This window comes from Mastigoproctus giganteus, chromosome 1 (assembly GCF_048544385.1).
Source record: "Mastigoproctus giganteus isolate SK-2022 chromosome 1, ASM4854438v1, whole genome shotgun sequence".
NCBI lineage: Eukaryota > Metazoa > Arthropoda > Arachnida > Uropygi > Thelyphonidae > Mastigoproctus > Mastigoproctus giganteus.
The window spans coordinates 7,453,214-7,479,645 of NC_143575.1; the positions used below are offsets into that span (position 1 = coordinate 7,453,214).

At 38.0% G+C, this 26,432-nt stretch overlaps 1 protein-coding gene across 3 annotated transcripts in view; it reads right to left on the minus strand.

Moving 5' to 3' along the window:
- The window catches only part of LOC150090524 (alpha-galactosidase MYORG-like), a 53,939-nt gene that overhangs the window by 13,485 nt on the left and 14,022 nt on the right, over positions 1-26,432 (minus strand). Inside the window, exon 1 of one of the 3 annotated variants that reach the window (XM_090378605.1) lies at positions 10,567-10,652. The exons of the other annotated variants lie outside the window; for them this stretch is intronic. Coding sequence (XP_090234731.1) covers positions 10,567-10,576 — 10 coding nt within the window. The 5' untranslated portion in view covers positions 10,577-10,652. Of the gene's footprint in view, positions 1-10,566; positions 10,653-26,432 lie in introns of those variants that run through there. 3 annotated transcript variants of the gene reach the window in all.

Below are 26,432 nucleotides of genomic sequence, written 5' to 3' on the forward strand. Positions count from 1 at the left end.
TTAGTTATTTACAGGAAAACCGGTGTTATTTTTTGTTCTATTCCTTCCTCTTCCACGTCAAGAAAAAATGACTCTTCTGACAACAGGAAACTTTTGCCTTTTTAGAGAAGTATATAATGGAAGTCGTTCAGTAAATTAATATTATTCATTTTTATTGATTATTAATATCATATAATATTCTTAAACCCCGGGGGCTCACATCTGGTGAGTATGGGCTTGGCAAACCCAGGGTCCTGAGCTGGACATCATCATTCTTCTCTTTCTTGGTGATATCTCTCTCTCTCTCTCTCTCTCTCTCTCTCTCTCACACACACACTCACACACACACATGGGGGTAACTCGGGAATTTTTTTTTTTTTTGGCTGGTGCAGCATAAGCCTCAGGCTTCCTTGTACCATATGGCTAATAATAATAATAATAATACTTAGAAATGAAGAGAAGTAATAAAAATTATATATTTTTCTATGATCCACTCAACAAATATTCATATACTGTATACAATTTTTTTTCAATAGCAAAAAAGCCGCAACCTCTGCAGCACTACAGAGTAGTACTACTCTGTGCTGCAGACATCAATGCGCGCGCGCGCACACACTGATTCTCGAACGGTGCAGTGCGGCCCTTGATTTAATATGTCGCGAAAATTTATAAATTTTTGGAAATATATGAACGGAGCATTAACATAACAGTGATTACTGTATGGCAATCAGAGGCGAAACTACAAATTATTCCCATCCCCCCTCGGGCCTGGCTGTATAATTTCCACCAAGTAATTAATCGTAACATGAAAAATAAATTGTGGTTACTTTAATGTTAAAATAACTATAATCAGTGCTCAAATTGAACAGGAACGCTGTTTCGTTGATAAACTGACTTTTTAAAAAAATTTAGCTCAAAGCGATCCTGTGGTTAAACATCTAAAGTGTTGAAATGGCTATTGTCATTACACAGTCATAATAAGGAACAATTGTATAATATATTACACACAGAGAGTAAACAAAATAATCGAAACACCTGGCATGAAAGTAATAATTTTTTTGTAATGGCCGTATGCGGTATTTATGAACATGCAGTGATGTTTTTTTTTTTTTTTTTTTTTTTTGTCCTTGCAGTAGTACTGTGAAGGAAGAAAGACGATAACAGCTGATGTTTATTTAGAGGTGATATAAAAAGGTACGAATAAAATGACCGGGTTTTTTAGCAACGCAGTTTGGTGATAACTTCATAAAGCTGAAATTTAAAATGGAAGAGCCGCTATTCACAAGCTTCTCATTACTGCTGGTAATACTAGAAAGAGGATGCAATGGCACAAAAACTGAACACTTGAATGTCATATTTTCAGACGAATTACCATTCACATTTTTTTAAACACCAGGGGGAGCTTACGTTTGGCGACTGTCAAAGGAAGCGCATCATCCTGACTGTCTTGTGCCAACCGTCAAACATCGAAAAGGAGGATCCACAATGGTTTGGGCAGCAATACCTGGGGGTATATTTAGGTCGTATCATCACTCTGAACGGGCGAATTACTGCCACCGATTAACTTGATAATCTGAGTCACCAGGTTCATCACACGGCGCAAACATTGTTTCCCACAAATGATACCATGTTTCAAGATGATAATGTTCCAAACACAGCCAAGTGTGTCCAGTTTTGGTTTGAGGAGCATGAAACTGAGGCTGAGTATTTCTCATGGCCTGTGCAACCAAGTTATTGAGCTACTGTGGGCATATTTGTAGAGAAGATTGAGAAGCAATTTCCTCCCTCTTCATCGCTCAAGGAGCTTGAAACGTTCCTCCATAAAGAGTGGTCCAATTTCCTCTCAAGACAATTCAAGATTTATTTGACTCTGTTCCATGTAGAATACAAGCTGCTTTAAGAGAAAAGGGTAACCCAACACCATATTAATGCATATCTGTTGTTCTTATCACAGTTGTTTTGTGCACTTCCTGTATATATATGTACGTATGTGTTTATATACACTGAGTGATCACTAAATTATGACCATCTACCTAATACCGTGCTGGGCCACCGTTTGCCTCGGCATTGACTCCACTAGATGTCTGAAGACGTCCATTGGGGTCTACAACCATGCTGCCTGCAAGGCTGTCCACAGCGTTGGAATAGATGACTGTTGCGTGTCACACGACTCACTTTCCGTTTCAAAACATCCCATAGGTGTTCAATTGGATTCAGGTCTGGCAAATTTGGGGCCAATCAAGATGGGTATAACGATATCTTCATTGTGCTTCTCGAACGACTTGTGCACTGTGCAGACCAGATGACACGTTGCATTAACGTCTTGGAAGATCTCGTTTCTGTCCGGGAAAAAATGCAACATGGCACAGTTCACATGGTCTCCTAAGAGCTGCCGGTAGTTGCTTAATTTTACTTGAACTTAATTTGAAAATTACGCTTTTTTTTAAAATTGGTTTACCGATTTTGATGAAATTTTATATTTCGATCTTCCACAAATTGAGTTAATTGAAAAAATAAAGACTACCTTGGAATGGAATTTGGGATCCCCAAATTCCATTTTGCCTTGGGCTCCATGAAGATATAACGCGCCATTGAGTGTAACAATGAGCATGTATGTATGTATTTGTGTAGGGCGGCACCTAGAACGTTAGTTCATCTCCGCCTCGTTTCACTTTTAAGATACAGGATTCTGTAGAAATGGCCAGAAATGAACTGGCTGTTTAGCTACGAAGAGAGGGACGCCAAGAGCCCAACAAAGTTCGAGCCAAAGACTAGCCAAAAATTGTTAAAAAAAAAAAAAGGAATCGTAAACAACTATTCAAAAATTAAATATTGTACACAAGATTAAGGTAAACAGATGATACTTTGGGGTTTCAAAGTAAACAGAGCAAGTAATCTCGTTAATTTTTAAAAATTAGCATAAATATCAAAAATTAAAGGTTATATACAAGGTCAAAGAAAATAATTAAGGATAATAATTCCAAAATAAAAATAAAAAAACCTAGACCAGTACCATTTAACCGACAAAACTTTACACAAGTATTTTAGCCCAGAAGGGCCTAAACCTTATAAACAGCTTAGGTTAAATGTGACTTCCAGTAAGTCCTGCATTCATCAGTAGCAAAGTCACAGTCAGTCAATTACCAATAAAAAGTCACAGTCAGTCAATCATTAATAACAAAGTCACAGTCAGTTAACAGCCAGTCGAGAAATTTAAGGAGCACAGGAATTTTCATCGTTACATCGTTAAACTGAGTTGTAGATATAGGACACATGCAGATTTCCAAAAACACACACACACACACACACACACACACACACACACACACACACACACACACACACACACACACACACACACACACACAGCACAAGTCCAAAGTTGTAGATCTTGTTGAGAAAATGGACGTCATTGTGTTGAAGGTGAAGTCTTGAGCTGAATTTGAAACATTTGCAACACACACACACACACACACACACACACACACACACACACACACACACACACACACACACACACACACACACACACAGCACAAGTCCAAAGTTGTAGAGCTTGTTGAGAAAATGGACGTCATTGTGTTGAAGGTGAAGAGTCTTGAGCTGAATTTGAAACATTTACAATCATTGCAGAAAGAATTGCGAGCCTTTTATTGAAAGCTGCCTTAGCAACATAATGAAGGGCGCCGTAACTGGTGGCATTTGATACAAAATTAGGTTCCAATCCTGATGAAAAGTTGGGAATTGCATTCTGCAGAATTGCTCGAAATTCACTGTATGAGTGACAAGAGTACAACACGTGCTGCCAATCTTCCACACCGCCGCAATGACAGAGTACCGTAAAAGACAAGCGAAATTTAAACAGTTTCTGATTTAATGATCTATGTCCTGATAACAAATAGGAGGTAAAAAAGTCAAGACTAAACCAGACTGTAGATTTTTTATCCATAAGAGTCCATAACTTCAGGAAAAGAACTTACGTGTTACACTGCCCAGCGTTGTGCTGTCCCACCTACTCTGCCACAAATTGATCAACTCTTGCCAATTTCTTTGTCGTTCAGCTTTAACATCGACTTCAGTGTTAATAGAAATTCCAAGAATCTGAGTGGGAATCTGACATTTCAAGCGATATGTATGTTCCCTGTTTATGGCGGCCCCTAGGCATATGCCTATCTCCACCTATTGTCTCTGTGAGGAAATAATCCCTGTTCAATGGGCCTAACATAGTATTAACACAAAAAAAAAAAAAAAAAAAAAAAAATCCCGTTCGCGTCGCGGGGAGCGCTAGAAGTCCAAAATGTTTGCCCAACATTTTGGACTTCTAGCGCTCCCCGCGACGCGTACGCGATTTTTTTTTTTTTTTTTTTTTTTTTTTTAAGGTCCTAGCCACTGAAATCTTAGGAAATTAGGTGGCAGGACCTGCCAGAGTGAACTATATACTAGTGAGTACCTGGTCTGCCTCCACGGGGCTAAAGTGGGACAACGTCGGGCCTCAGTAGGGGTCTGGCGGCTAAATGACCAGATGAACAACGGTACAAGGCATCAAATATATACAAAGTCCATACACTTTTAAATCTCTGGCTTTTCCAGTCAACTGGTTCACCCACAATGTAAACTACGCTGAGATGGGGGAAACCCCTGGTGCCGCTTGACCCTAAACACACTTTACACTACAATACTGCAGCATGTGTTATCCATGTCAGGCCGTTTTGCCACCAGGGAGCAGCTGTCCCTGGACCTCCTGGACAGCCAGTTCCCAGTGCACGTTCGACGTCATGTAAAGCCGGGCCTGTTCCAATAGTCTGTACTATAGCACAAAGTCCCGCATCCACCGGCGGGTGTGTCATACCAGTGGATGCCAGCAAATCCACATTTCAAGCGATAACATAAGCCACTGAAAATTACATAGAGAAATCTGTAAATAAAATATACCTTCAAATTGCAATGTTTGGTTAAAAGGCGCATGCCGCCGATGTTCATAATTTATTTGCTTTACATTTTTATATTGACTATAATCTTAATTTTGGATTATAGCCTTAATTTTTTTTTATTAAAATAGGGTTGTATTATTATTATTTTTTTTATTATTAAAGTGAGATTATAGGGTTATTTTATTTTTTTTTTTTATTATTAAAGTAGGATGTAGGACCCTCGGAAAATATTTTTCCTAGGCCCAAATACTTCAGGGAGTACTTGGGCCCCTGCATAGTGTGTTACGGATGGGATAATTTATACCCTTTCTTGAGCTCTTAAACGATCAAGATAGGCAGGAGTGTGGGGGGAAAGGGGTGTTTAGAAAAATAATTAGTAGAGCGGCGAGTTTTTTATTCTCCCAATTCCATCTACCCAAGAGAATGTAGAAAATACATTATCAGAAATTCCGCGTGATTTGTGTGAAATCTGTAATAGGAAATAATAGTATTTTTTTCCCCTTAGTATAATTAATAAAACTTAGAAATGATGACACACTCAAAGGCAGGATATTAAGTTATCTCCGTGGACAGTTGCGGCTGACAGCTTAGAGCAGTGGTTCCCAATCTTTTGTCACTCAAGTTACACTTTAAGTTTAAACAAAAATATTAACAGCACACCGAAATAGTGATTGCCATCGAACTGAATGGAATTTTTCCTAATCTCACAGCACACTGATGTGCCAAGGCACACCGGTTGCGAACACTGGCTTAGAGAATACAAGATCAGGTGTATAGACCTAGCCGAGGTGGAAAACGCATTATTTTATTTATTCATTTTATTATTATTATTTTATTTATTTATTTTTTGGCTAGCACAGCAAAAGCTAGGGTTTCCTCGAATCATTTGGTTAATACTATAATAAAGACATTATTTTTCACAGCATCTACTTAACCCTCGCTTCTTTTATTAAATATATTATTTATGTCCACATTATATTTCTATAATATAGATAAGTAAATGGCATATTGATAAGCTTTTGTATATATATATATAAAATAAATGATATATTGAAGTGAAAAGAAGCGAGGTTTTAAACAACAGACCGTTTCATTAATATTGCTTTCGGCTATACTCAAACGCAGTTGTTTCGAGCTTATTAATTTCCCGTTCAGCCAGCCGAGTAACGTTATGAACTACGCAAGAAAATTAAAGGAAACACTAGATCGTGCACTCACCCCTGGGGAGAGGGGGTCGAAAATTATAAGGAGAGATGTGTTAATTATGTAGACACAGAACAAATTGGCAAGCAATTTAATAATAAGCTTAATTCAAGCATATTAAAAAATCATCAGTTTCCTGAAGTTTTTTTTTTTTTTTTTTTTGGGACCCCTCCATGGATAAAAAAAAAAGAAAAAAAAAAGCAAAACAAACTTCTTTATCAAATTCTAAAATCTGATTAATTCCTTGTTCATATACCGTGATTCTTTACTCTTTGATTGGTTGTGGTTGTACCAGGTAAATCGAGCACACAAATCAAATATCACACAGCACACGCAATATTGCATGCATGTTTGGTTTGTAGTAGTAGTAGTAGTGGCATGTGATGCAAGAAAGCAAGTGTATGAGCTTGTGCAGCATCAGCAAAAAAAAAAAAAAAAAAAAAAAAATCACACCATTCCCTCCAAATGCCTGTCCAGTTCCTCCTTAAATTTATTCAACCTATCAACTTCCACAACGACAGATGGAAGTTTGTTCCAGCAATTAATCACCCGCTGGCTAAAGGCAAATTTCCGCACATCTATTCTACATCTGTCTTTTCTTAATTTGAATTTATGCCCCCTTAGGTTCATAATCTGAACAAGTGGAAGGATCCCATCAGAATTCAGCGTGCTCAACCCATTCAAGGCCTCTGCTAGTCTAAAGACTACCTTGGCCTGTTTTTCCTGTCTGTCAACCGTAATGAACCCAGTGCATAATTTCAACATGTCATAATCCGATACCTGTATAGATTAAACACTGAGGATATACTGTATTTAATAACAATTGTGTGCTGCAGTTTGTGTCCCTACTCCCGCCCGTGTGCTAATATCAGTTCCTGTGGCCTCCCTGAACTTCTGATTGACAGTATTCGATAAGGACCGAGGGGATCTACGTACCACTCTTCTGAACGCCCTTGTCTTTTGCATTGAATTTCTGCACCTACCGAACGTTTCCCGATTGAAGTACATAGCCTACTAGAGTAGAACTTTAATAGGCTATATACAATACTACAAGTGATGCGGTAACAAAGGATGTCCTTTGTTACCGTATCATAACATCTAATCAGATTGTTCAGACAAGAACGCCCCCTTAACAAATCCATGTTGTTAATACAGTATAAGTGCATCCCTGTCTTGATGATCCTGCATTCCTTCTTTAACCAGAGACTCCATTATTTTCTCTGGAACAGAAGTTAAGTTACCTCCTTTGCTGCCGCCCCCTTAATATAATTGTAAGGTCCCGTCCACCCCAGATGCCTTTTTTATGTTTAGGTTCAACAGTTTCTCTTCAACTTTCCTCTCGGTTATCACAAAATCATTTATCTCCCTGTTAGAGTTTGATAAACTTCTGGCATCCTCTTCTCTAACGAATTCCTCATATGTTAACGTAGATGAAAAATACCTATGCAGTTTGCAAGCAACCTGAGCAGGATCATCAACAGTTAAACCATTGAGATCAAGTGGGCCAAGGAGACATCTCTTTCCTCCTAGTGTTTACATAAGTAAAGAAATCTTTGCTGCCTTTCTACGCATTTTTTTTCCCAGAGACTTCTCGTAATCTGCCTTAGCTTTCCCAACCTCCTTTGTGACTGGATTGCAGACTACGTATTTTATATCTACCATAGGCTTCTGTTACCACCTGATAATTTATATTCATCCCATGCATTTTATTTCTCACAGTTCATCTAACATCCGTTTAAGCCTCAGTATTGATATTCTTATTAAATCTTATTAATCCTCAGTGTTTAATCTATACAGGTATCGGATTATGACATGTTGAAATTATGCACTGGGTTCATTACGGTTAACAGACAGGAAAAACAGGCCAGGGTCGTCTTTAGACTAGCAGAGGTTCGCTGGCGAGTGCAGAATAGGGAGGGGGAAAAATCTAAAGCTATTCGCATTGTTCGCTCCCTTACAGGACTCTATCAGCTTGGGTGCCCAGGAAAGTTGATCTCTTTCCTGTGTAAAGTAGGCCCCGAAGCAGACTTATGCCAGTATTTTAAAGGGCAGTTAGTCTGTTTCTCATTACGAAGTCTTATCTCCTATGCTGAAGAGTGATCACCATGGAATAATGCCTAAGCAACACAACTTTTCCTTAAAACCCATATATTGTTTCCCCCCTCCTTTAATGGATGAACTCCGGAATTACACTTTGCTGAGAACTAATAAGACTAATAATTGCTTTGCAGAATGTATATAAATGGTCTTTAAATACTTGGCCTTAGAATAATTTATCCTTGAATGAAAAGGCCGTTTATCCATTTATAAGATAAAAAAAACTAATTAGTTGTCTGTCTTTTGGCTTTGGGGGGGGGGAAAGAGTATAATTGAATCCCTATTACGGGGTAGTTTTATAAACAGACCTTAAATCTGATTATTATTAATACATAGCAGAATAGGGACCTATTCTGTTATATATAAAACATTCAGCTTTAATCACGTCTTTAAATGTGACGTTTTTTTCACAGGTATATGTGTATATACGAGGTGTGGCAATAAAGTTTTCGGATGGTGCTTTTGTAGTCATGTTCGATGAGTTTTAAAATAAAATAAATAGTACTGTTGTCCAAATTTCCTACAACAGATGGTGGTACAGAGAATGTTCAGTAGGCTGAAAGGTTGCAAGTAACAACCAATTTCGTTAGTAGCGTTAACGTGCCGTGTCACGATATTTGCAATAGGGCAATGAACGAATAACAAATTTTGTTTTAACTGTGAAAATCTGCAACAGAAACGCATGAAGTGTTAAAAACTTTTTATGACAATGAAAGGTTAAGTCGTGTCAGTGTGTTTGAAGGATATAAGCGGTTAAAAAACGAATGTGAGGATGTTCGCGCTGACTCAAGAAGTGGACGTCCAATGAACCTCTCGAATTGAGAACAGAATTGCAAAAGTTCGGCAAACTGTCAGAGAATCAATGTACAGGTACTTCAAATTGAAGTGGATTTCTCGAGTGAAGCCGCAATTTCAAGAGAAAGGCAGCAAGTTCTTGTTGCACGACGATGCCCCCCCCCCCGCCAATTTCACACTTGTTGTGAAGCCCTTTCTGGCGAAACATAGCACTGTACAGTTCAACCCACCCTACTCCCTCTTCGTTCCCAAAGTGAAAACTGTCCTCAAAGGAAAGATTTCAAGATGTTGAGGACATAAAGAAAAACTTAACCGCCGAACTGAACATCTCTTTGGCCGCCTTCGCTGCCTCTTTTCAGAAACTTTTAGAACAGTACTAATAAGCGCATTCAGTCAGGTGGTGACTACTTTGAATAAAAATAAAACTATTTTTGGGCTACTTCTCTTTGTGTTCTTTTTATTGTACCAGTCGGGACTTTATTGTCACACCTCGTATATCAACAAATAAAGTAATCTGACCCTTCATACACCACGATAAATATTTTAATAAATAAGCATCACGTTAAAAACCCTATACCAGGTTCTTTTTCACATACACAATGAGTAAGAACAAGGGATACAAATTTGCCTTTATCAGAGCACTGACGTCTTTTCATAAGAGGCTTCTCCAGCGAACGGCACCTAGGTACACCTGGTTGGAACAGCGCCACCTATTGTAGTGTGATATTCCCGGATTATAAACAGAAATTTAATTTTTATAAATTTATTTTTTAGGAAAGGTGAATTTGCACTCCTGTTCTAATTAATTCCTTATGCAAAGAAGAACCTGGTATAGGGTCTGTAACTCATTTTTTAAAATATTTATCGGTGAATAAAGTGTTAGAACTGTTTATTTCGAGATGAAACAATTCTGTAATTTTTTTAATTAAAAAAATAATAAATAAATATATATATAGAACTCGCAGGTACCACACAGCCACTGAATAAATATAAAGGTAAAATTACAGAATAAATAATTTACAGCATAAAATCTGTAGGAAAAAGAAAAGTAAGACAATTACTTTTCTTAATTACTTTTCTTAAGACAATTGGATATCATTATTATTATTAGCCATATGGTGCAAGGCAGCCTGAGGCTTTTGCTGCACCAGCTAAAAAAAAAAAATTCTGCGTTATCTGAGAGAAAGAGAGAGGGAGAGAGAGAGAGAACAAGCGTCAGAAGTAGAATGAAATCACCAAGAAAGAGAAGAATGATGATATCCAGCTCAGGACCCTGGGTGTGCCAAGCCCATACTCATCAGATGTGAACCCCTGGGGTGTAATTAATCATAGTGAAACAAATATTTTATGAAAGTGAAGTGCAGCAAAAAATGGTAATAGAACGGTAGTTGTAGAATAATTAAAATAAATTAATGATGACGTTGGTATTTATCATTACAATATTATGCGACTTTGGTTTCAAAGAGCTAAGTAGAAAACTTCGGACTGTATTTGATACATACAAATTATCTCTTCTTAAGAAGCGTTAGAATAATAACAAAATCATTCAAATATTACTTACTTGTGGCCATCGCGTTGTGGTTTTCTTAAGTCCAAAATACATACGGCTGGCACCAAACGATGCAATGCTATCTCACGACACCAGAATGACGGAAACAATTCTATGACTGGGTGATTTCGTCTGTGCATAACGCCTCCTTATTACAACACATATGCAGCACAATTGCGACATATTTGCACTTTTAGAATAAGAAGCAGCGTAGGGTCACCAAGGACGTCTGCTTAATAACGTCAACTAACATTAATTACTTTTTTCTTTTTGTCTTACTTATATCGAGGACAAACATTTGTAAAGTTAATTCACCTTACAAACTAAACGGTAAATGAAGCAATTAGGTATGTCAGATGTGAAAATGCAGGCATGGCGTCAGACATGTAGATTTAGCAGAATACACGGTCATCCAGGCACTGATCTGAACAGCAGTGAATAATTATGAGTTCCACTGCTTGGGGAGAATTTGTTCACTGAGAGTTGTAAAGCGCCATCGCGGCCTTTTTTTAATACCAAATATGGTAATGTATACATTACCATATTTGCCCTTGTGGGTATAATCACTGTCCTCTCGACACCGAATAAAAAAGACCCAAGTTCGAATCCTGTCAATGACACGAGGAATTTTTATGGGTCTTTTTCACAACGCGGCTGAGTTATTCGGTCTCAAGTGAGGGTAGCGTGTGCTTTTTTCCCGGAAAACAGGCAAATCGACCACAGCACGCACGCAATTTACAAACATATAAACGTCGCAATATGATCTATGCTCCTAAAACCCTACAACAACCAATCAACAAACCTAATTCGAATCATAGCAAAAATTCATTCCTTTGTGAAAAACAGTTAAATTTCTCATTGCCTTTTCTACGCAGTAGAAAGCATCCTGAGCTTCAGTAAAGTCAAAATGTGGAGGAGGATGGACAGGTGATGTAGGAAGATTAAGGTATTGTACCGTGTTCCACAAAACAGACTTAGAGGTCTTGTCCTCTTTTATATATTACGAGTATATGCCATGTATTTAAAGAATTACATTTTAATATGTGTGCTCAACTGCAAGACGGACGAATAGGACGGCAATATGTGCATTATGCATATACACAGTATGCGTCTACATACATATGCATGCCATACGTATGCTAATGCGCCTAAAAATCCTAGATAGCGCATCTTGTGTAATATTTTTAGAAAATATATCAGTTTTCATTTTTAATGATAGTAGACCAGGCCATAAACTGGACAGATGGTATCAGGAAGAAAATGACCGCCTCGAGATTTCTGTGGATATCACAAGCTCAACTTGTTATTTAGGAAGGAGTCGGTGTATGCTTGCTTCTTGCTCCATTGCCATCGTGGCTTATGTTTCGAAATGGTTCAATTAGAAATATAAATTATTTTTTTTCGCAATTAGACCATAAGAGAATACACAAACAAGTGAAATGAATACTATCAGATGATGCCACGAACAAATTTCAAGTAAAATAACGTAATCCGATTCCCCTGGATCTCATCACTCCAGTAAGAAGGAATAGTCTCATGCGATGTTACTTGAACCCGAGCGCATTAAACACACTTGGATTTTGACCTGCAATGAATAATAACAATTGTGTTCGGAATTCAAAAATGTGCAAAGTACAACTGTGAAGCACACTTTGTTAGAGAAGATGGTTTGGGGGAAGCGACGAGCTCCTTCAATTTCAGATTTCATATCATTCTCTCAAACTGTTCTGAGGTACGCTCGGTATGAGATAAGTAACTTTTTTTCTTTTTTTAATTCGGCTGGCCCATGTGTCGATAATCCAAACTATTGTTTATTCGATTAGTGGATCGATTTATCCGAACTACTGAGTTATAGGTTTTGACGCATTAACGATTCAGACCATATTACGTTGTGTTCTGCGGTCGATTCGTCTGTTTGGTGCACGAAAAATCCGAATTTCGGGGAGAAAAACCATTAAACCGTCCTGAGGCTAACTGACTCAACCATGTTATCAAAAAAAAAAAAAAAAAAAAATCCATAAACGTTCCTCGCACCCTTCATGGGATGCGAACTCGGTTCTTTTCCACCCGGTATGGCAATACGGTAATACTAACCGCTGGGCTGTGGTGTAAAATAAAGTGATATATCCAAAGCGCATATGCATACAGAAAGTTTCTTAATTTCTTTGGATAATCACCATCTCACTGGAAGAACATCGTTTACATTGTTCAATTTGGATCAGTTTTATTTTTATTATGTTACTCCCAAACACATGTTGTTGTTGTTGTTGATATGGAGGTTTGATGGCGCATAAGCTACTTTGGCTATAATGCGCCTCCAAACACATGTATTGTCAATGTAGGAATGTATAGTACTTTATTAACAGGAATGACTGTAATAGGCGAAGAGGAGTCCGGTCTCGACCCATGAATGAATGCTGGGTTAGTTGTTGCAAGTGTTTCGCAGATCCCATCGCGGATACTAGAAACAACTGGGGAAATGCCACAATCGTAATGGAGCCGTTCCACTTATTCACTGGAATTTTTATATTATTAAAGAGGAAGCTAGAATGTATCACTTCCTCGGGAACCAAAATACCTTAGATCTGCAATGGTGTTTCATCTGCCTTTAGAAGAAAGAGATGAAATTCCAGATGCAAACTGTGAACAACTAAAGCCCATAGAAACATCTTTAAATATAAAAGGTATGCAAAAGATACCGACAGCCAAGACCTTCAATACACTAACTGACAGATCTCGTGGGGCCTTTGCCTTCCAGTCCGGTCCTAGTTAGAGGGAGTTCATGAGAGGGGATAGTTGAATTAACTTGACTACCATCTAAACAGTCAAGGATTTTTTTTACGTTCTGAGAGTACTTTACCAGATATGAATTAATGGAAAGTTTGGACAGTCATTGGAGAACTTGGTGATCGTCTCGCGATTTAGTATTTTTAATGTTATTATTATTATTCAGTGACAGTTATATACAATATTTATTTTAATAAAAAATACCCCGGGAAATAATATCCTAGATTGCCCTTCTGGGTCGAACTCAACGTACGATTTAAGTAGGTTTGACTTCTCAGTAGATTAACTTTCATAGGTTAAGAAACTAACATCCCTGGGGAAGATATTCAAATATCTGGATATTATTATTCTAAAGAATAATACCCAGATATTTGGATATTTAAACTCACACCGAGCAAGGGGCTCGGTGTGAATTTAAACTAGGCATTCTTGATATCGTCCAGATTTCATGGACGATATCAGGAATTATGCAACAGCCACGCATTGCACGGATTTAGCATGATTGGCCGAGATGGAACACTTTGAGAAACTTAAAAAGTATTTCATATAAAAGTAATGGCATTGCTTCATTGCTCAAGCCATTCATCTTTATACTCTTTTATTAATGTTTTAATTAAATTTTAATGTTAAATATAGCAAATATCCAGAGAGAATTCAGATCTTAGGTACGAAATGTATCTAAGAGAAAATCTGGAAGATCAGATCTCATTTATATGCCTTGTGTAGATTTACTGCAGCTTAATATCATTAAATTCACAGTATTTGTTCTAATTTAAGTAGATTCTGTGGAGGAGGGGGGGGGCAATCTTTCCGATCATTATTCTTTGTGCCAAAGAATATATGCTGTATCAAATTAATTTAGGGCTGTACTTTAACTAGAATTATAAGTATGTGTGAGATCACACCACCGTAGTCAAATAGTTAAAACGTGAGGTTACAGCAGTACATGCGTTTGATTGACCGTGGTTTTAGCCCATATGCCTACTAAATACGATGCACTTGTTGTATTATCCCTACCTCGTAAACTCTGACCCTATGTGGCTGTCCCAGCATATAAATAGAAAATTTATTATTTATTTAATGTTAATAAACTCGTGATCTAAAATATACCGCATTTTGGAAAGTAAAACTAGGTTTTGTTTCTCCTTTTCTTTAGCGAAAGTTTAAAAACATCTTTCGACTGAAAGGCAAATCTCATCTGATTCGCTTTCTGATTTATTCTTAACTCCTTCCCACATATACTAGAATTACAATGGTTAGGGGCGTGTCTTTCCTGGTATGTAAATATTCAAATACACCTACTGGAGTTATGATTTAAAGATCAGACCTTACACGGATAGTTCGCCTGAAAATAAGTGAGTAATAACTAGCGTACAATATTTTTCTTGTAAAGTACTGAGCAAGCTGGTATATCGTGTTAATGTCCGGAACTATGAGCATACATTGCGCATTGGTGTCAGAAGTTATTATTTGTGTCGGATCTTCCAACGCAAAACTTTGTAAAGGTTCGGCGATCCTGGGTGAACTACGTTGTGTGGGAAGCTGGCAATTATCCAAAGGTTTAGCATTAATGGAGGTGAGTAACCGACCAGGTCCTGGAGTAGGAGTTGCAAGCAAAAATAAAGCTCTAATAAAACAGACAAAAAATAGCCGGTCCATGACAATATTGACCTTCTAATACTATAAATATAGCAAAAAACCATGAAGGAAAATGTACAGTTATAAAAAGATGAAAATTTAAGACCTTTAAATGCTTGATATAGTAAAATCTCGCTTTTTTTTCCTAAAATTTCTCCATTACGTCTTACGGTTTGAAGGTATGCAGTGATATATATGCGTCCCACCAACGAATGACAATAACAAACGAAAAGGCCTGTATTCGAATCCCATCACGAGAGATTTCGAACTCATGCTTTTTTCACACCTGATGGAAATTTGAGTTCTGCCATCTTTAAACAAGATGGCCACCACTAAAGCTGATTTCGATTCGCCATCTCGAAACCAGAAGCGGAAGTAGCCTCAATTAATTCTCCTGTTATATAACCTCTTGTTAATTCTTCGCCAAAGTTAGGGATATTGGTGTTACCCCCTCCATTTTGAAACCAGAAAAGCTGTTTTTTGTTGTTTTTTCCAAAATTAACCCCCTAACAAAAATGAGCCTTTCATTCATTAAGATTAATCTCGCTTCCTAGAAAGGGTTTTTGCTTTTGGTGTTGACGTGTACTTATTCTGAACCTTACTGATGAAAGGGTTATCTTGCGGCTAATTAAATTATTTAGGTCTAAACATTTCATTTTATTTTAGATTATTAAATCGAACTAAACTTTAAATTAAATTAAAAGTTTAAAGTGTGGTATTGCATGTTCATATACGCCAAACTGAAATGTCAGTGAATCTATTCATCACGTGGAACTACCAAATGACAGACATAAAATAGGAAGCTAGAAGAGGGGAGTGGGGAAAACTTTTGTGTTCTACATAAAAGATTTCCAAGAATATATCAAACAGGTTGGCGTGCGGAACAGTACGTAGCACAATTCGCTTACTTTGCACAATCATCTAAGCAATTATTACCACAGTACTGTAAGCAGAAATATCCATCCTACAATTTGTTATATCTTCAAACATCATTTGGCAAACGCTACATGAAAAAATGCAGTAAAAATTACCTAATTGGACTTTTCTTTTTTATTATTATTTTAATGAAACCTTCTCTAGGGGTGCAGTTATATAGAAGTCTCCTTGGTTTCTTGAAGAAGCTTTTCCGTTTCAGCAAAGGAGAATTCAAACAGTGATAGCTCTACACGTCCCATAACTGCTACTTTACTTTGACTTGCACGACCAGATGCAAATTACACATTTAGATTGCTTTTTTTGCATGCAAACTGGGTTGCAACCTTCCTTCCGTGTCTTGCAAGGAAAAGGACACTTTCCATCATTTCCTGATCACAATCGCACTACCTGAAAATAGTACCATAGTTTGCTCAAGACAAACTAAGAGTTGATGTAGGCCTCACAATTTATGATTTGGCCTTTGTCCATAATGTTAATCAAAACCACACCTTTCATGTCCCAGAAGACAGGGCCATAATTTTTACTGCAGAGGAAGCTTCCTGAACTTCTCGCGTGGAAAATTCGTCGAAAACAAAGTTAAAATAAATAAATAAACAAAAAAATAGTCCCACATGTTGTCTATAGGATTTAAATCTAGTGACTTGGCTGACCAATTTAAATGCCCTACCATTCTCCCATGCCAATTTAAAACAGTAGAGGCCCTGTTACCCGAACAGTTGTCATCATGGAATACAGGTGTATGGAAATCATGAGTGTCCCTCAAACGTTCAACAAAAGACACAACTTGATCATCCAGAATATTTACGCAACCATCCTAATTCATCCTGGTTGGAATTTCAAGTTTTTTGGGGATCCATTTCATAACAGTTAAAAACCCCAAAGCATCATTGACTCAACATCAGTTTGTACCACACCTGGCACACAGTCTGGATGAAATGCCTCATTGCTTCTCCTACACTGCTCGACAAAATTAACATGGCAAAAAACGTGGCTTAACTCGTGCATCTTGTAATGAAGCGGGCCACAATTTGGTATGGCGGTGTACTATAGAATAATGCTGAAATGAAACGACAGCGAGAAACTTCAGATAGGTATAAGGGGCATTTGTGGGTGTTGTATAATAATTACCAAAAAGGTCACCTTACAGAAGTCGATACAAGATGCTCGAAAATATGGCCACGTGACATGATCCCCTCAGACGGCTAAACAGACCTGACAGCGATGAACTAAGCTCGATATAAGGATGTCTATAAGATTTTGTAGCAACAAATCCGATTCTTCCACTAGTGCAGATCTCAGCTGACCAAGTGACTGATGAATTGGCTGTTGGCATACATTGCGACGCCCAGTGGCGTCCCTCACATGCTCGATTGGCTTTAAGTCTGATGATCGTGCTGGCCATGGCAGTCGTTGGGTATCTTCAAGTTCAAGATATTCTACCAACACTTGAGCTCTATGTGCATTGACGTTGTCGTGCATGAAAAAAAAAAAAAAAAAAAAAGGATCAACCGCACCCCTAAAAAGTCGCATTAAGGTTCCAGGATCTGTTCTCGGTACCATGAGCAGTTACGGTACCCCTATCAAAATCATTAAGAGGGGGTGTGACCGTTAATCACTATTCCGCCCCACACGAGAACACAGCCTCCAACGTAAGTATCCCTTTCTCCAATGTTGTAGGGAAGATAGCGCATTCCTCGTTGTCTCCAGATTAAATAACGTCTATAATATGTTTGTAAGCGAAAGTGGGACTCATCAGAGAACACAACTGTACCCCATTTGTCAGGGCTCCAAGTCACATGTTCATGCCACTAGTTTCGACGAGCTCTGTGGTGGTTTGGGGTTAATGGGATACAAACCAATGGCTTCCTTGCGTAGAGTCCACTTGAATTGAGCCTTCTTAATGTAGTCTGGCTGGAAATGTGCCCACATGTGATCGTAACAACCCCAGGAGACAGCTGATGACAGGACATCTTAGGGTTCTGTCTTGTTGTTAGACCCAGATAGTCTGTTCTGGTTGACGTAGCCCTTGGGCGACCTGGTCCAACCCCAGGGGCTCACATCTGGTGAGTATGGGCTCGGCACACCCAGGGCCTGAGCTGGACATCATCATTTTCCCTTTCTTGGTGATTCCTTTCTATTCTCTCTCTCTCTCTCTCTCTCTCTCTCTCTCTCTCTCTCAGGAATTTTTTTTTGGCTGGTGCAGCATAAGCCTCAGGTTTCCTTGCACCATATGGCTAATAATAATAATAATAATAATAATAATTATTATTATTATTATTATTATTCTAATGGTTCCTGTCTCCTGAAACTGCTTCCATAGTGCCAAGACGACACTGTGTGACACAGTAAGCCAATATGCCACCTCCTCCTGCAAATGCCCAGGTTCAAGTCGTTCAACCCTCCATCTTAAAGAATCATCTAAATTCTAAACGACGATGACTTGCTATCCTGAGTACTGGATATATGGCTATCCCACTGAGCAAACCAAAAAACGGAAATGAAGTGATGTTGTGGCAACTCATGTTTTTATAGGCATGAATAATTTGCATAATGTGCGGCTCTGTAAGGTGGTAGATCGATTTCTATTTGATACTCGGAATTTGTATTCCAGGATGCCTATTATGTCGAATATTCGCCTTTGGCGACACTATTCACAATAAAATAATCATGAAAAACATTTTGTTCTATTAATTTTGTCGAGCAGTATATATGTGAAACAAGATCATATCAATTATTTATGAGTTAATTACATGCCTATTGTGCTTAATTAAGTACCTGACCATTTTTGTTCGAATGTTTTCTAATTTATTAATATGGAGCTTTTTTATACGCAGCTGCTAACATTGGTCTTTTTCGGGGACCTCACTCCAGATATCCAGCGCAGCGTTCTCTCAAAAATCTGACGAGGTCTTTGTTAACTCTTTGTAGCAGTTCTTGCCTTTTCAGTTCGTCGCCGATCATGGTCACCTTCTTGAAGGACAAATTCTTTGAGAGTACGGATGGGTGGCCTAGTTTTTTTTTGGCTGATGCTTTATAATCTTGCATCATTTGCCATTAATTATTTCGACTCCCACCATTCTCAACATCTCTCATTACTGTTCTTCACCAGCAGATTACACTACTTCTTAGCAGGATGTCCTTTAGATCTCTGGTAGAGGGAGTAGGTTTTACCCCATGAGTTATTCCGGATTTATCAGACAGCGCAACTGCAAATTTGCTGTGATGCATGCAATTTTTGCCGAGACCGACTAACTCGGTCAAGTTGTGGACAAAAAAAAAAAAAAAAAAAAAACCGATAAAATTCCTCCCACGGGTCGTTTCCACACAGTGTGGAATAGCAATGATCATAACCACTGTGTTTAATCACGAGGGCAGGGCAGACGCACCCTAATATACGCAGTCGCGATACAGTGGCTCTTCGCTGGTAGCACAGTGGTTATAATCATCGTCCTTACAAATCCGGTGGGAAAACCAGGGGTTCAAATCCAGTCAATAATGTGGGGAATTTTTATTTTTGTTATTATTTTTTTATTATCCCGGAATCTGATTTTTCATCAAGAAAAGAACAAGCCGCCAGAGAATACACTCAATTATAGACACAATATACTGACGCCTCATAGCCTTTAGTTACTTTGGAGCTTAACATACACAACCTAACCACCTAACTCCTCGTAGTTGCCGATGCTTTGGGGCTAAAGTAGAAATAAACCTCCAAAAACAAGTCTGTTCAGCTAATACTTTCCCAATTATAACATACAGGAAAACATCTTAAAAAAATTACCTTCTAAAGCATATGACTTAAAATGGAGTATTACATTCTATAATAACGGACGGATTAAAGCTGTTGTTTAACAGCTCTCCCGCTGGAGTGTTATTGGGGAAGCTGTTTGTGCATGGTCCCTACAAGCATATAAGATTAAAGACATTGCGTCTCTAAATTGCGTGTATTCCTGGTCGGTTGGACTGCTGGATGAAAAACTCTGTACCCACGCCCGAGACCGACTAACACGGATACGATGCAGAAAAGAAACCATAATTACTCCCACTACAACAAGATTCGAACCCAAAGCGTTTTTGATATTAATATATTTATTTTTCAGACAGCGTGGAAGTGTATTGATAATAACCGCTGTACTACCGAGCGGGCACAACTCTGCGATAAAAAAACGAATAGACAAGACGAAAGTCTGTTGAAAAATAAGGGAAAGGAACTTTATTTCTGTATAAATTAATCATAGCCCCAGACACCTAGCTAAGCCCCTGAAAATGCTTGCTCATCTACAGTATATAAACTTAGAAGATTGCCGTTTGGCTTAAGCCTAAGATACTTTCTTATTCCAGTTACTTATTTTGTAATTCTCCATACTCTAAACGAAAACTTTCAACAGAATGCTGCCGGAAGTGACGTAAGGGGGGAAATGGTAAAGGAACAGGTATTTTCCAAGAAGATCTAGCTTCGCGGGATGACCTTGCAGCCCTACCTTCACGTCTGATATCACACGCATGGGGCAGAAGGCGATCAAACCGACAAATAATAATAATTGCTGGGCCGGTGAATCCTGTCGTGCGTGTTCTTTGTGTAAACGATTTACTGGCGGCTCGGTAATTTGAACTCGACTATCGTCTGCTTCTAGTTGGAGTTTCGCACACGTAAACAAACATCATTGTACGGTTCTTACATTTCCATTATCTTAAGGCAGAACAAATTCGGTTGCAGTTGGTTCCTTAAATATAAAATACTATTATTTGGATTTTCTGTTAAATGCAACTATTTTTGTAGTGGTAGAGTATCACGTTTATTTTCATTTAAGAACTACCGATTTTAATGAAAGTAACAGCCACAACAAAAACTGAACAAAAAATATTCAACTGTGAAATCACTCCCAGGGAATTGCTCGTGCTAAAAAGAGAAAAAAAAAAAAGGAAGAGGAAAATATAAAGTTCACCAGTTAATACTGCCATATTTTCTAAACGCATTTATGTATAAACGTTAAAAAATAGTTCAGTCCAGTCATAAAAACAGGCCAACCGCAACGTAATTTGAGCTTGAAATTCGAAAAATGTATAAATAAATCAATAAAAAATAAACAAACCCTACCAATTTATTGCAGAATTCAGCGTTCCAAGAACTGCACGCCTCCTGGCGTCCAAAAATTAACCAGCATTAATAGTCTGTGATGCTGGTGAAGGCTCAAATTCGGAAACAGCTGATCTGTCTCTAGTTTGCACACGTGGCGATCAGTTTTTGAGTGTCTGCGAAGAAGACTCGGTCGGAGCTGACCAATGAAATCAGCCATCGGGCCACCCTGACTCTTTGGAGGCGGTATGATAGTTTCACCACTATTCACGCCTCTGTTGCTACTCGTAGAAAATACGTACATTATTAAGGGTATTTACGTTGAAGCGTCTTTTCTGTTTATTCATGAATTCATTTGCATAACTCTCCGATTAAACGTAGTAAAAGGAATGTTTACTAAAATATGTCATAGTGCAATAAGTTTTTTAATTAATTTACTTTTTTTTGTGTTTGCTCTAACCTTTCCCTACCAGTGTATTCTAAAAGAATTGTTATATAATTCTAATAAAAATAGGTGATCCGTGAGAGTCCGATACATCATAACCCGGTTCTTTAACATGAACACCCAATAGGAAGCTCACCAGAACGTCTTATATATTATCGGGTCACTCCAGAGACCCAATTAGACGCAAATAGTTTCTCAGACGACTAACATTTTATTAGCTCCGAGAAGTAAAGTGACACTGCTGATGGTCATTAGCATACTTAAACAGACTTCCTGATGTTGAATTTTTATGTTCGTAGCCTTATTCAATGAGTAGCCATCCCTATAATAATAATAATAATAATAATAATAATAATAATAATAATAATAATAAACTTTGACAACCCTTGCCCTGCATGAAAATGCCACAATTTAACATTAAGATTATATTATTAGTATGCAATTATATATAGTATTAACATTAACATTATATATAGTATGCAACTTCGTCGGGTCAAGGAACTTGTTAATCCTAATTATAAATTAATAATTTAATCAGCTTAGCAAGATCGTTTACAGTTCGTTGATCTACAAACGTATGATTATGAATTGCTACATAGTTTATTTTTTCTCCCAAACAAATGTACAAATGAAATTGCACATTTATCAATTCTCCATTTTCTATCTTTTCGTTTGTTTTTTTCCACAAAAAAAAAATAATAATAAATAAATAAATAAAAAGGTAACAGTGAATCAAAATAAACGTAACATAAGGCAAAAAAAAATAATAAATAATAAAATAAATAAAAAAAAGGTGCTCCCATACTTCCGAGGCCATCTACACTGGTGTTCAAAGAAAGTGCATCATCTAGGAATTTCACATTTCTAACCCTTTTTTTGCGATGCTATGTTACATTAATGACTAGCATCACAAATAGAAATATAAACAAAAGATATAAGCAAAGCTAAGTAATATTTGACAGGTGCTCTCAAAATATTCCAAAATGAGCACTTGCAACCTTTATACAAAGTTTTGGTAAACACGACAATTATGGCTGAAATGTTATCAGAAGCCCTCAATTTGCTTCAGTTTATCATTTTAAATGGAAAACAAATTAATGAAAAGTTCACCAGGTACAAACTAATATATAGTTGAATTGCCTCTGGCCCTGATGACAGCAGCACACCATCGAGGCATTGACAAGATCAATTTTTGAAGATAATCAACTGATAGTTCGTGGTTCCAAACACGAATTATGGATTCCTGAAGTTCAACAATGGGGCTTTGGTTTCTTTCTGGCAACTGCAGATTCCACACGATGCCAACAGTTTTCTATAGGATTCAGGTCCGGTCTGGCTGTTTCCTGACCAGCTAACAGTTGTAATGGGCCGTTCTTCCAACCATTTTTTCACCTGTAACAAATGTAAACACATTACTGTCGAACCTCTAATGCAGAAATAAAGCTAAAGTAACTACAGAAATGCCTACTTACACTTTTCGCCCGATGACAAGGAGCAGAGTCGTCCTGAAAGATGCAGTTACTTGGCAGGTTGAAAGGTCTCTAATGTTTGGCAGCAATTTGCCCTCCAATATAGCCAGGTATCCATTCGCATTTACGGAACCTTTTATAAACTGCAGGTGACCTACTCCGCCCGAGATACGAAATGCACCCCCATATCATTTGGCTGGTAGGGAATTTCACTGTAGACACCATACAGTCTGGATGATATTCTTCACCACGTCTACGGCGAATCGTTTGTCTCCCATCAGACCCATGCAGGTTGAATTTCTTCTCATCCTAGAAAATAACTGACTTCCACTGCTCGGGGGTCCATTTGATATGCTCCTTACACCAATCGGACGATTTTCATTTTTTGTGTGAGGAGGGGCGTCTTCTGACTGTTACTGCACTTGCTACCACTCCTGTATGTTCTTCCCATTTTCTTTTCAGCTCAGACGAATAAGCTTTACGGTTTTTAAGGCATAAGCGCTTCAAAACGCGGTCCTGTTTTGGCATAGAGACTCGTTTGCGTCCGGTTCCTTTTTTTCCTATCAACAGAACCAATATTCTTGAGTATGGAAAGAAATCTACTCTGTCGACTGATTACAAGACACTCTATAAGCAATATGACGGGAAGAACATCCTTCCTCACGTAAAGCAGCAATAGCACTCTTTCTTCGTGGCTTCAACTGCACGTAACTCGCCATCCTGACACAAGCAAGGAATGACTGCAACTCTTGCAGAGCGTGCTTATATAGCTGAAAGTAACAGCTGATGCAATATTACGTCATCATCTACGCGTGTCAATCTTTAAGATGCAATCTGTAAGAAATATTGCCATATACTTACGTTATTCGGACGACAATTACAATTAAGGGGTGATGCACTTTCTTTGAATACCAGTGTATATTACTTCGGAAGTAGGTGATCACGCGGCTGTTGTCCTTGTAGGATAACAGGAGCATCAGCGACTAAGGCCATATTGCTCCGTGTATACTGCGTGTTCTGTAGTAGATTTTCAGGACGAAAAACCTGAGTTTCCAGAAGAAAAAAACCATGCTACGTCTGAGACCGAATAACTCAACCACGTTGTGAAAAAGGGCCATAAAAATTCCTTACATCATTGACGGGACTCGATCTTAGGTCTTTTCAATACCGATGTGGGGAGTACGGGGCCATTCTACCAACTGTGCTATCCACGAGGGCTATATGATTATGCAAGAGTAGGTGACACTCCTATAGTCTGTTCGCCACTGGAAAATACTTGAGGCATGGCTACGTAAGCACTTTTATTCTCTGAAATAAGGATCAGGAAATAAAGAGAGCATGCAGCTGGTGAAATGAATAACATGTTTTAGTAGTTATTTCTTTTAATAGCTATATTGTAACATACATACTGTAATATCTATTGTAACAGCAGTACATGTCATATATACTGCTCAATCAGGTGCCACTTTACGTACCTTACCCTTCTGAAAAATGGTTTGGTCCCAAACCATGTTGCTGCCAAGGAACCAAAGTATCTTCCACTGGCGAACAGACAGTAGAAAGGTGTGCCACCTTTAACTGTCTGTTTTACAGATAGTCCAAGTGTGTCTCTGACTCTCTATACAGTCATAGATACGGTTTATGTACGATCATGGCGATCCTAAAAAAAAATTATTATTGTATCCCTTAATCAAAGTTGTTGGGTTTTAGGGTTTTAGGAGCATCAGCGACGAAGGCAATTTTGCTCCATATATACTGTCTGTAAATTGCGCGTGTTATTTTCAATTGTTATGGTCGATTTACTGTTTGCTGGACAAAAAACTCCAGTTTCCGGGAGATAAAACCATGCTACACTCGCCTAAGACCAACTGAGTCATGTTGTGAAAAATGTCCATAAAATTTTCTCGTGTCATTGACAGAATTCGAACTCAGAATAAGTTGTCTCACTCTGAGTACCTCGAGTGACAAAAGTTTGACAATCACTGATCTAAACTGACACTAACAGTTTCATCTACTCTATAAAATACCAACGCAGAAACATGCAAAAATAAGTAAACCTGGCTATTTTGTACCGTATGAAGTACACAATTAAAAGTTAACGCCATGACAACAAATTTCAAAATGGGATGATCAAGTGTACCAAGAGACCTCTTAACTAACGTAACACTAGTTCTATCCTGCACGGTTACTGCTAAGGTCTGAAAGGATGCCAAACCAACAGAAAAACATGCAACACACTGAAGCAGCGCACAAGAATATGGGAAGTCAATCTATAGAGTGAGAGAAAGATGGAAGGCATTGGTCGGATTAACAGAAAGTGACGGTGGATGAACTCAATGAAGTACAACTGTGTAGTTTGTGATAATTTTTTAACAGCAAGATGAAAGAAACCTATAGAATTGGATCCAGCAGACATTACAGGAAAAGATGACCTGCAAGATCATCTTTTCCATAACTTATCAACGACTTACAAAACGTTTCTAGCCCAATGAGTCATGCTGTCTTTTGCAATCACAGACATTAGGGTACGTGGCAGAACAACACGAGTCAACGAAACTTTGTGCACAGTAGAAACTTTACAGGCTGGTGGGAGTGATGCCATGGTCCAGTGGATGTTTTGCCTCTGATGCCTAAGAACAATAAAGGAATAATGCAAACCATACCTCAGACAATGTTTCATCTCATGGAATAGTGTCAAAGGGATTCGATTCCTTTATTCGGGCTAGAACAGGCCAGCACATTATCATTGTTAGGTATCATGCAGAGTTGAATATAGCCAATCTGCAAGGTTAGGTCCATGCGGAAAAAATGCTGTTACGCTCCAGACCAGCAAAATATTTCTGTATAAATTATATTTAATTATTAATATATTTTACACAAACTGACTGGTTTGTAATTTTAAATATGCACAAAAACCACAACGTGTGTGCACACATATGGCGCGGCTTATCTTCCAACGTAATTGAAATACAGGATTCAAATAAAAATCGACTACTCAGGGTGAACAGCTGTAATCCTGCATGAGCCTCAGACTTTTCCGCTTGTCCAAGGTAATGGGAATTGAGAATGGCCTTCTATACCGCAACAGCCTGAAACTTGATGGCCTCTAACTACAACTTTAATTATGCATAAATAGACTGGATTATCGGCGGGGCTTATCTTCCTACGTTTTCTACACAACTGCAAGTCATAACTGCATTTAAACTCTAAATATATAGTTTCCGATAATTGGCAGAAGATTTCACATTATTTATTTTTCATTTTGAATTACCAAATCATAGGTGACCAGTAAAATATTGGATACTTAATATTAATTCCCTTTCCACAGAAATCTCTTGTCGCTTGCATCATAAAATGTAAACCATAAAATGATTCATTCGTTTTCCTGTCGCAAGACAGGAAAAAGGATGTCACGAGAATACACAATATTGATTTTATACGAGATTCTGCACCCAATTATAATATTAAGTCATACTTTAATTAAAATTATAACCCAATAATCACTGAAAATAATTTAAATTTCAGA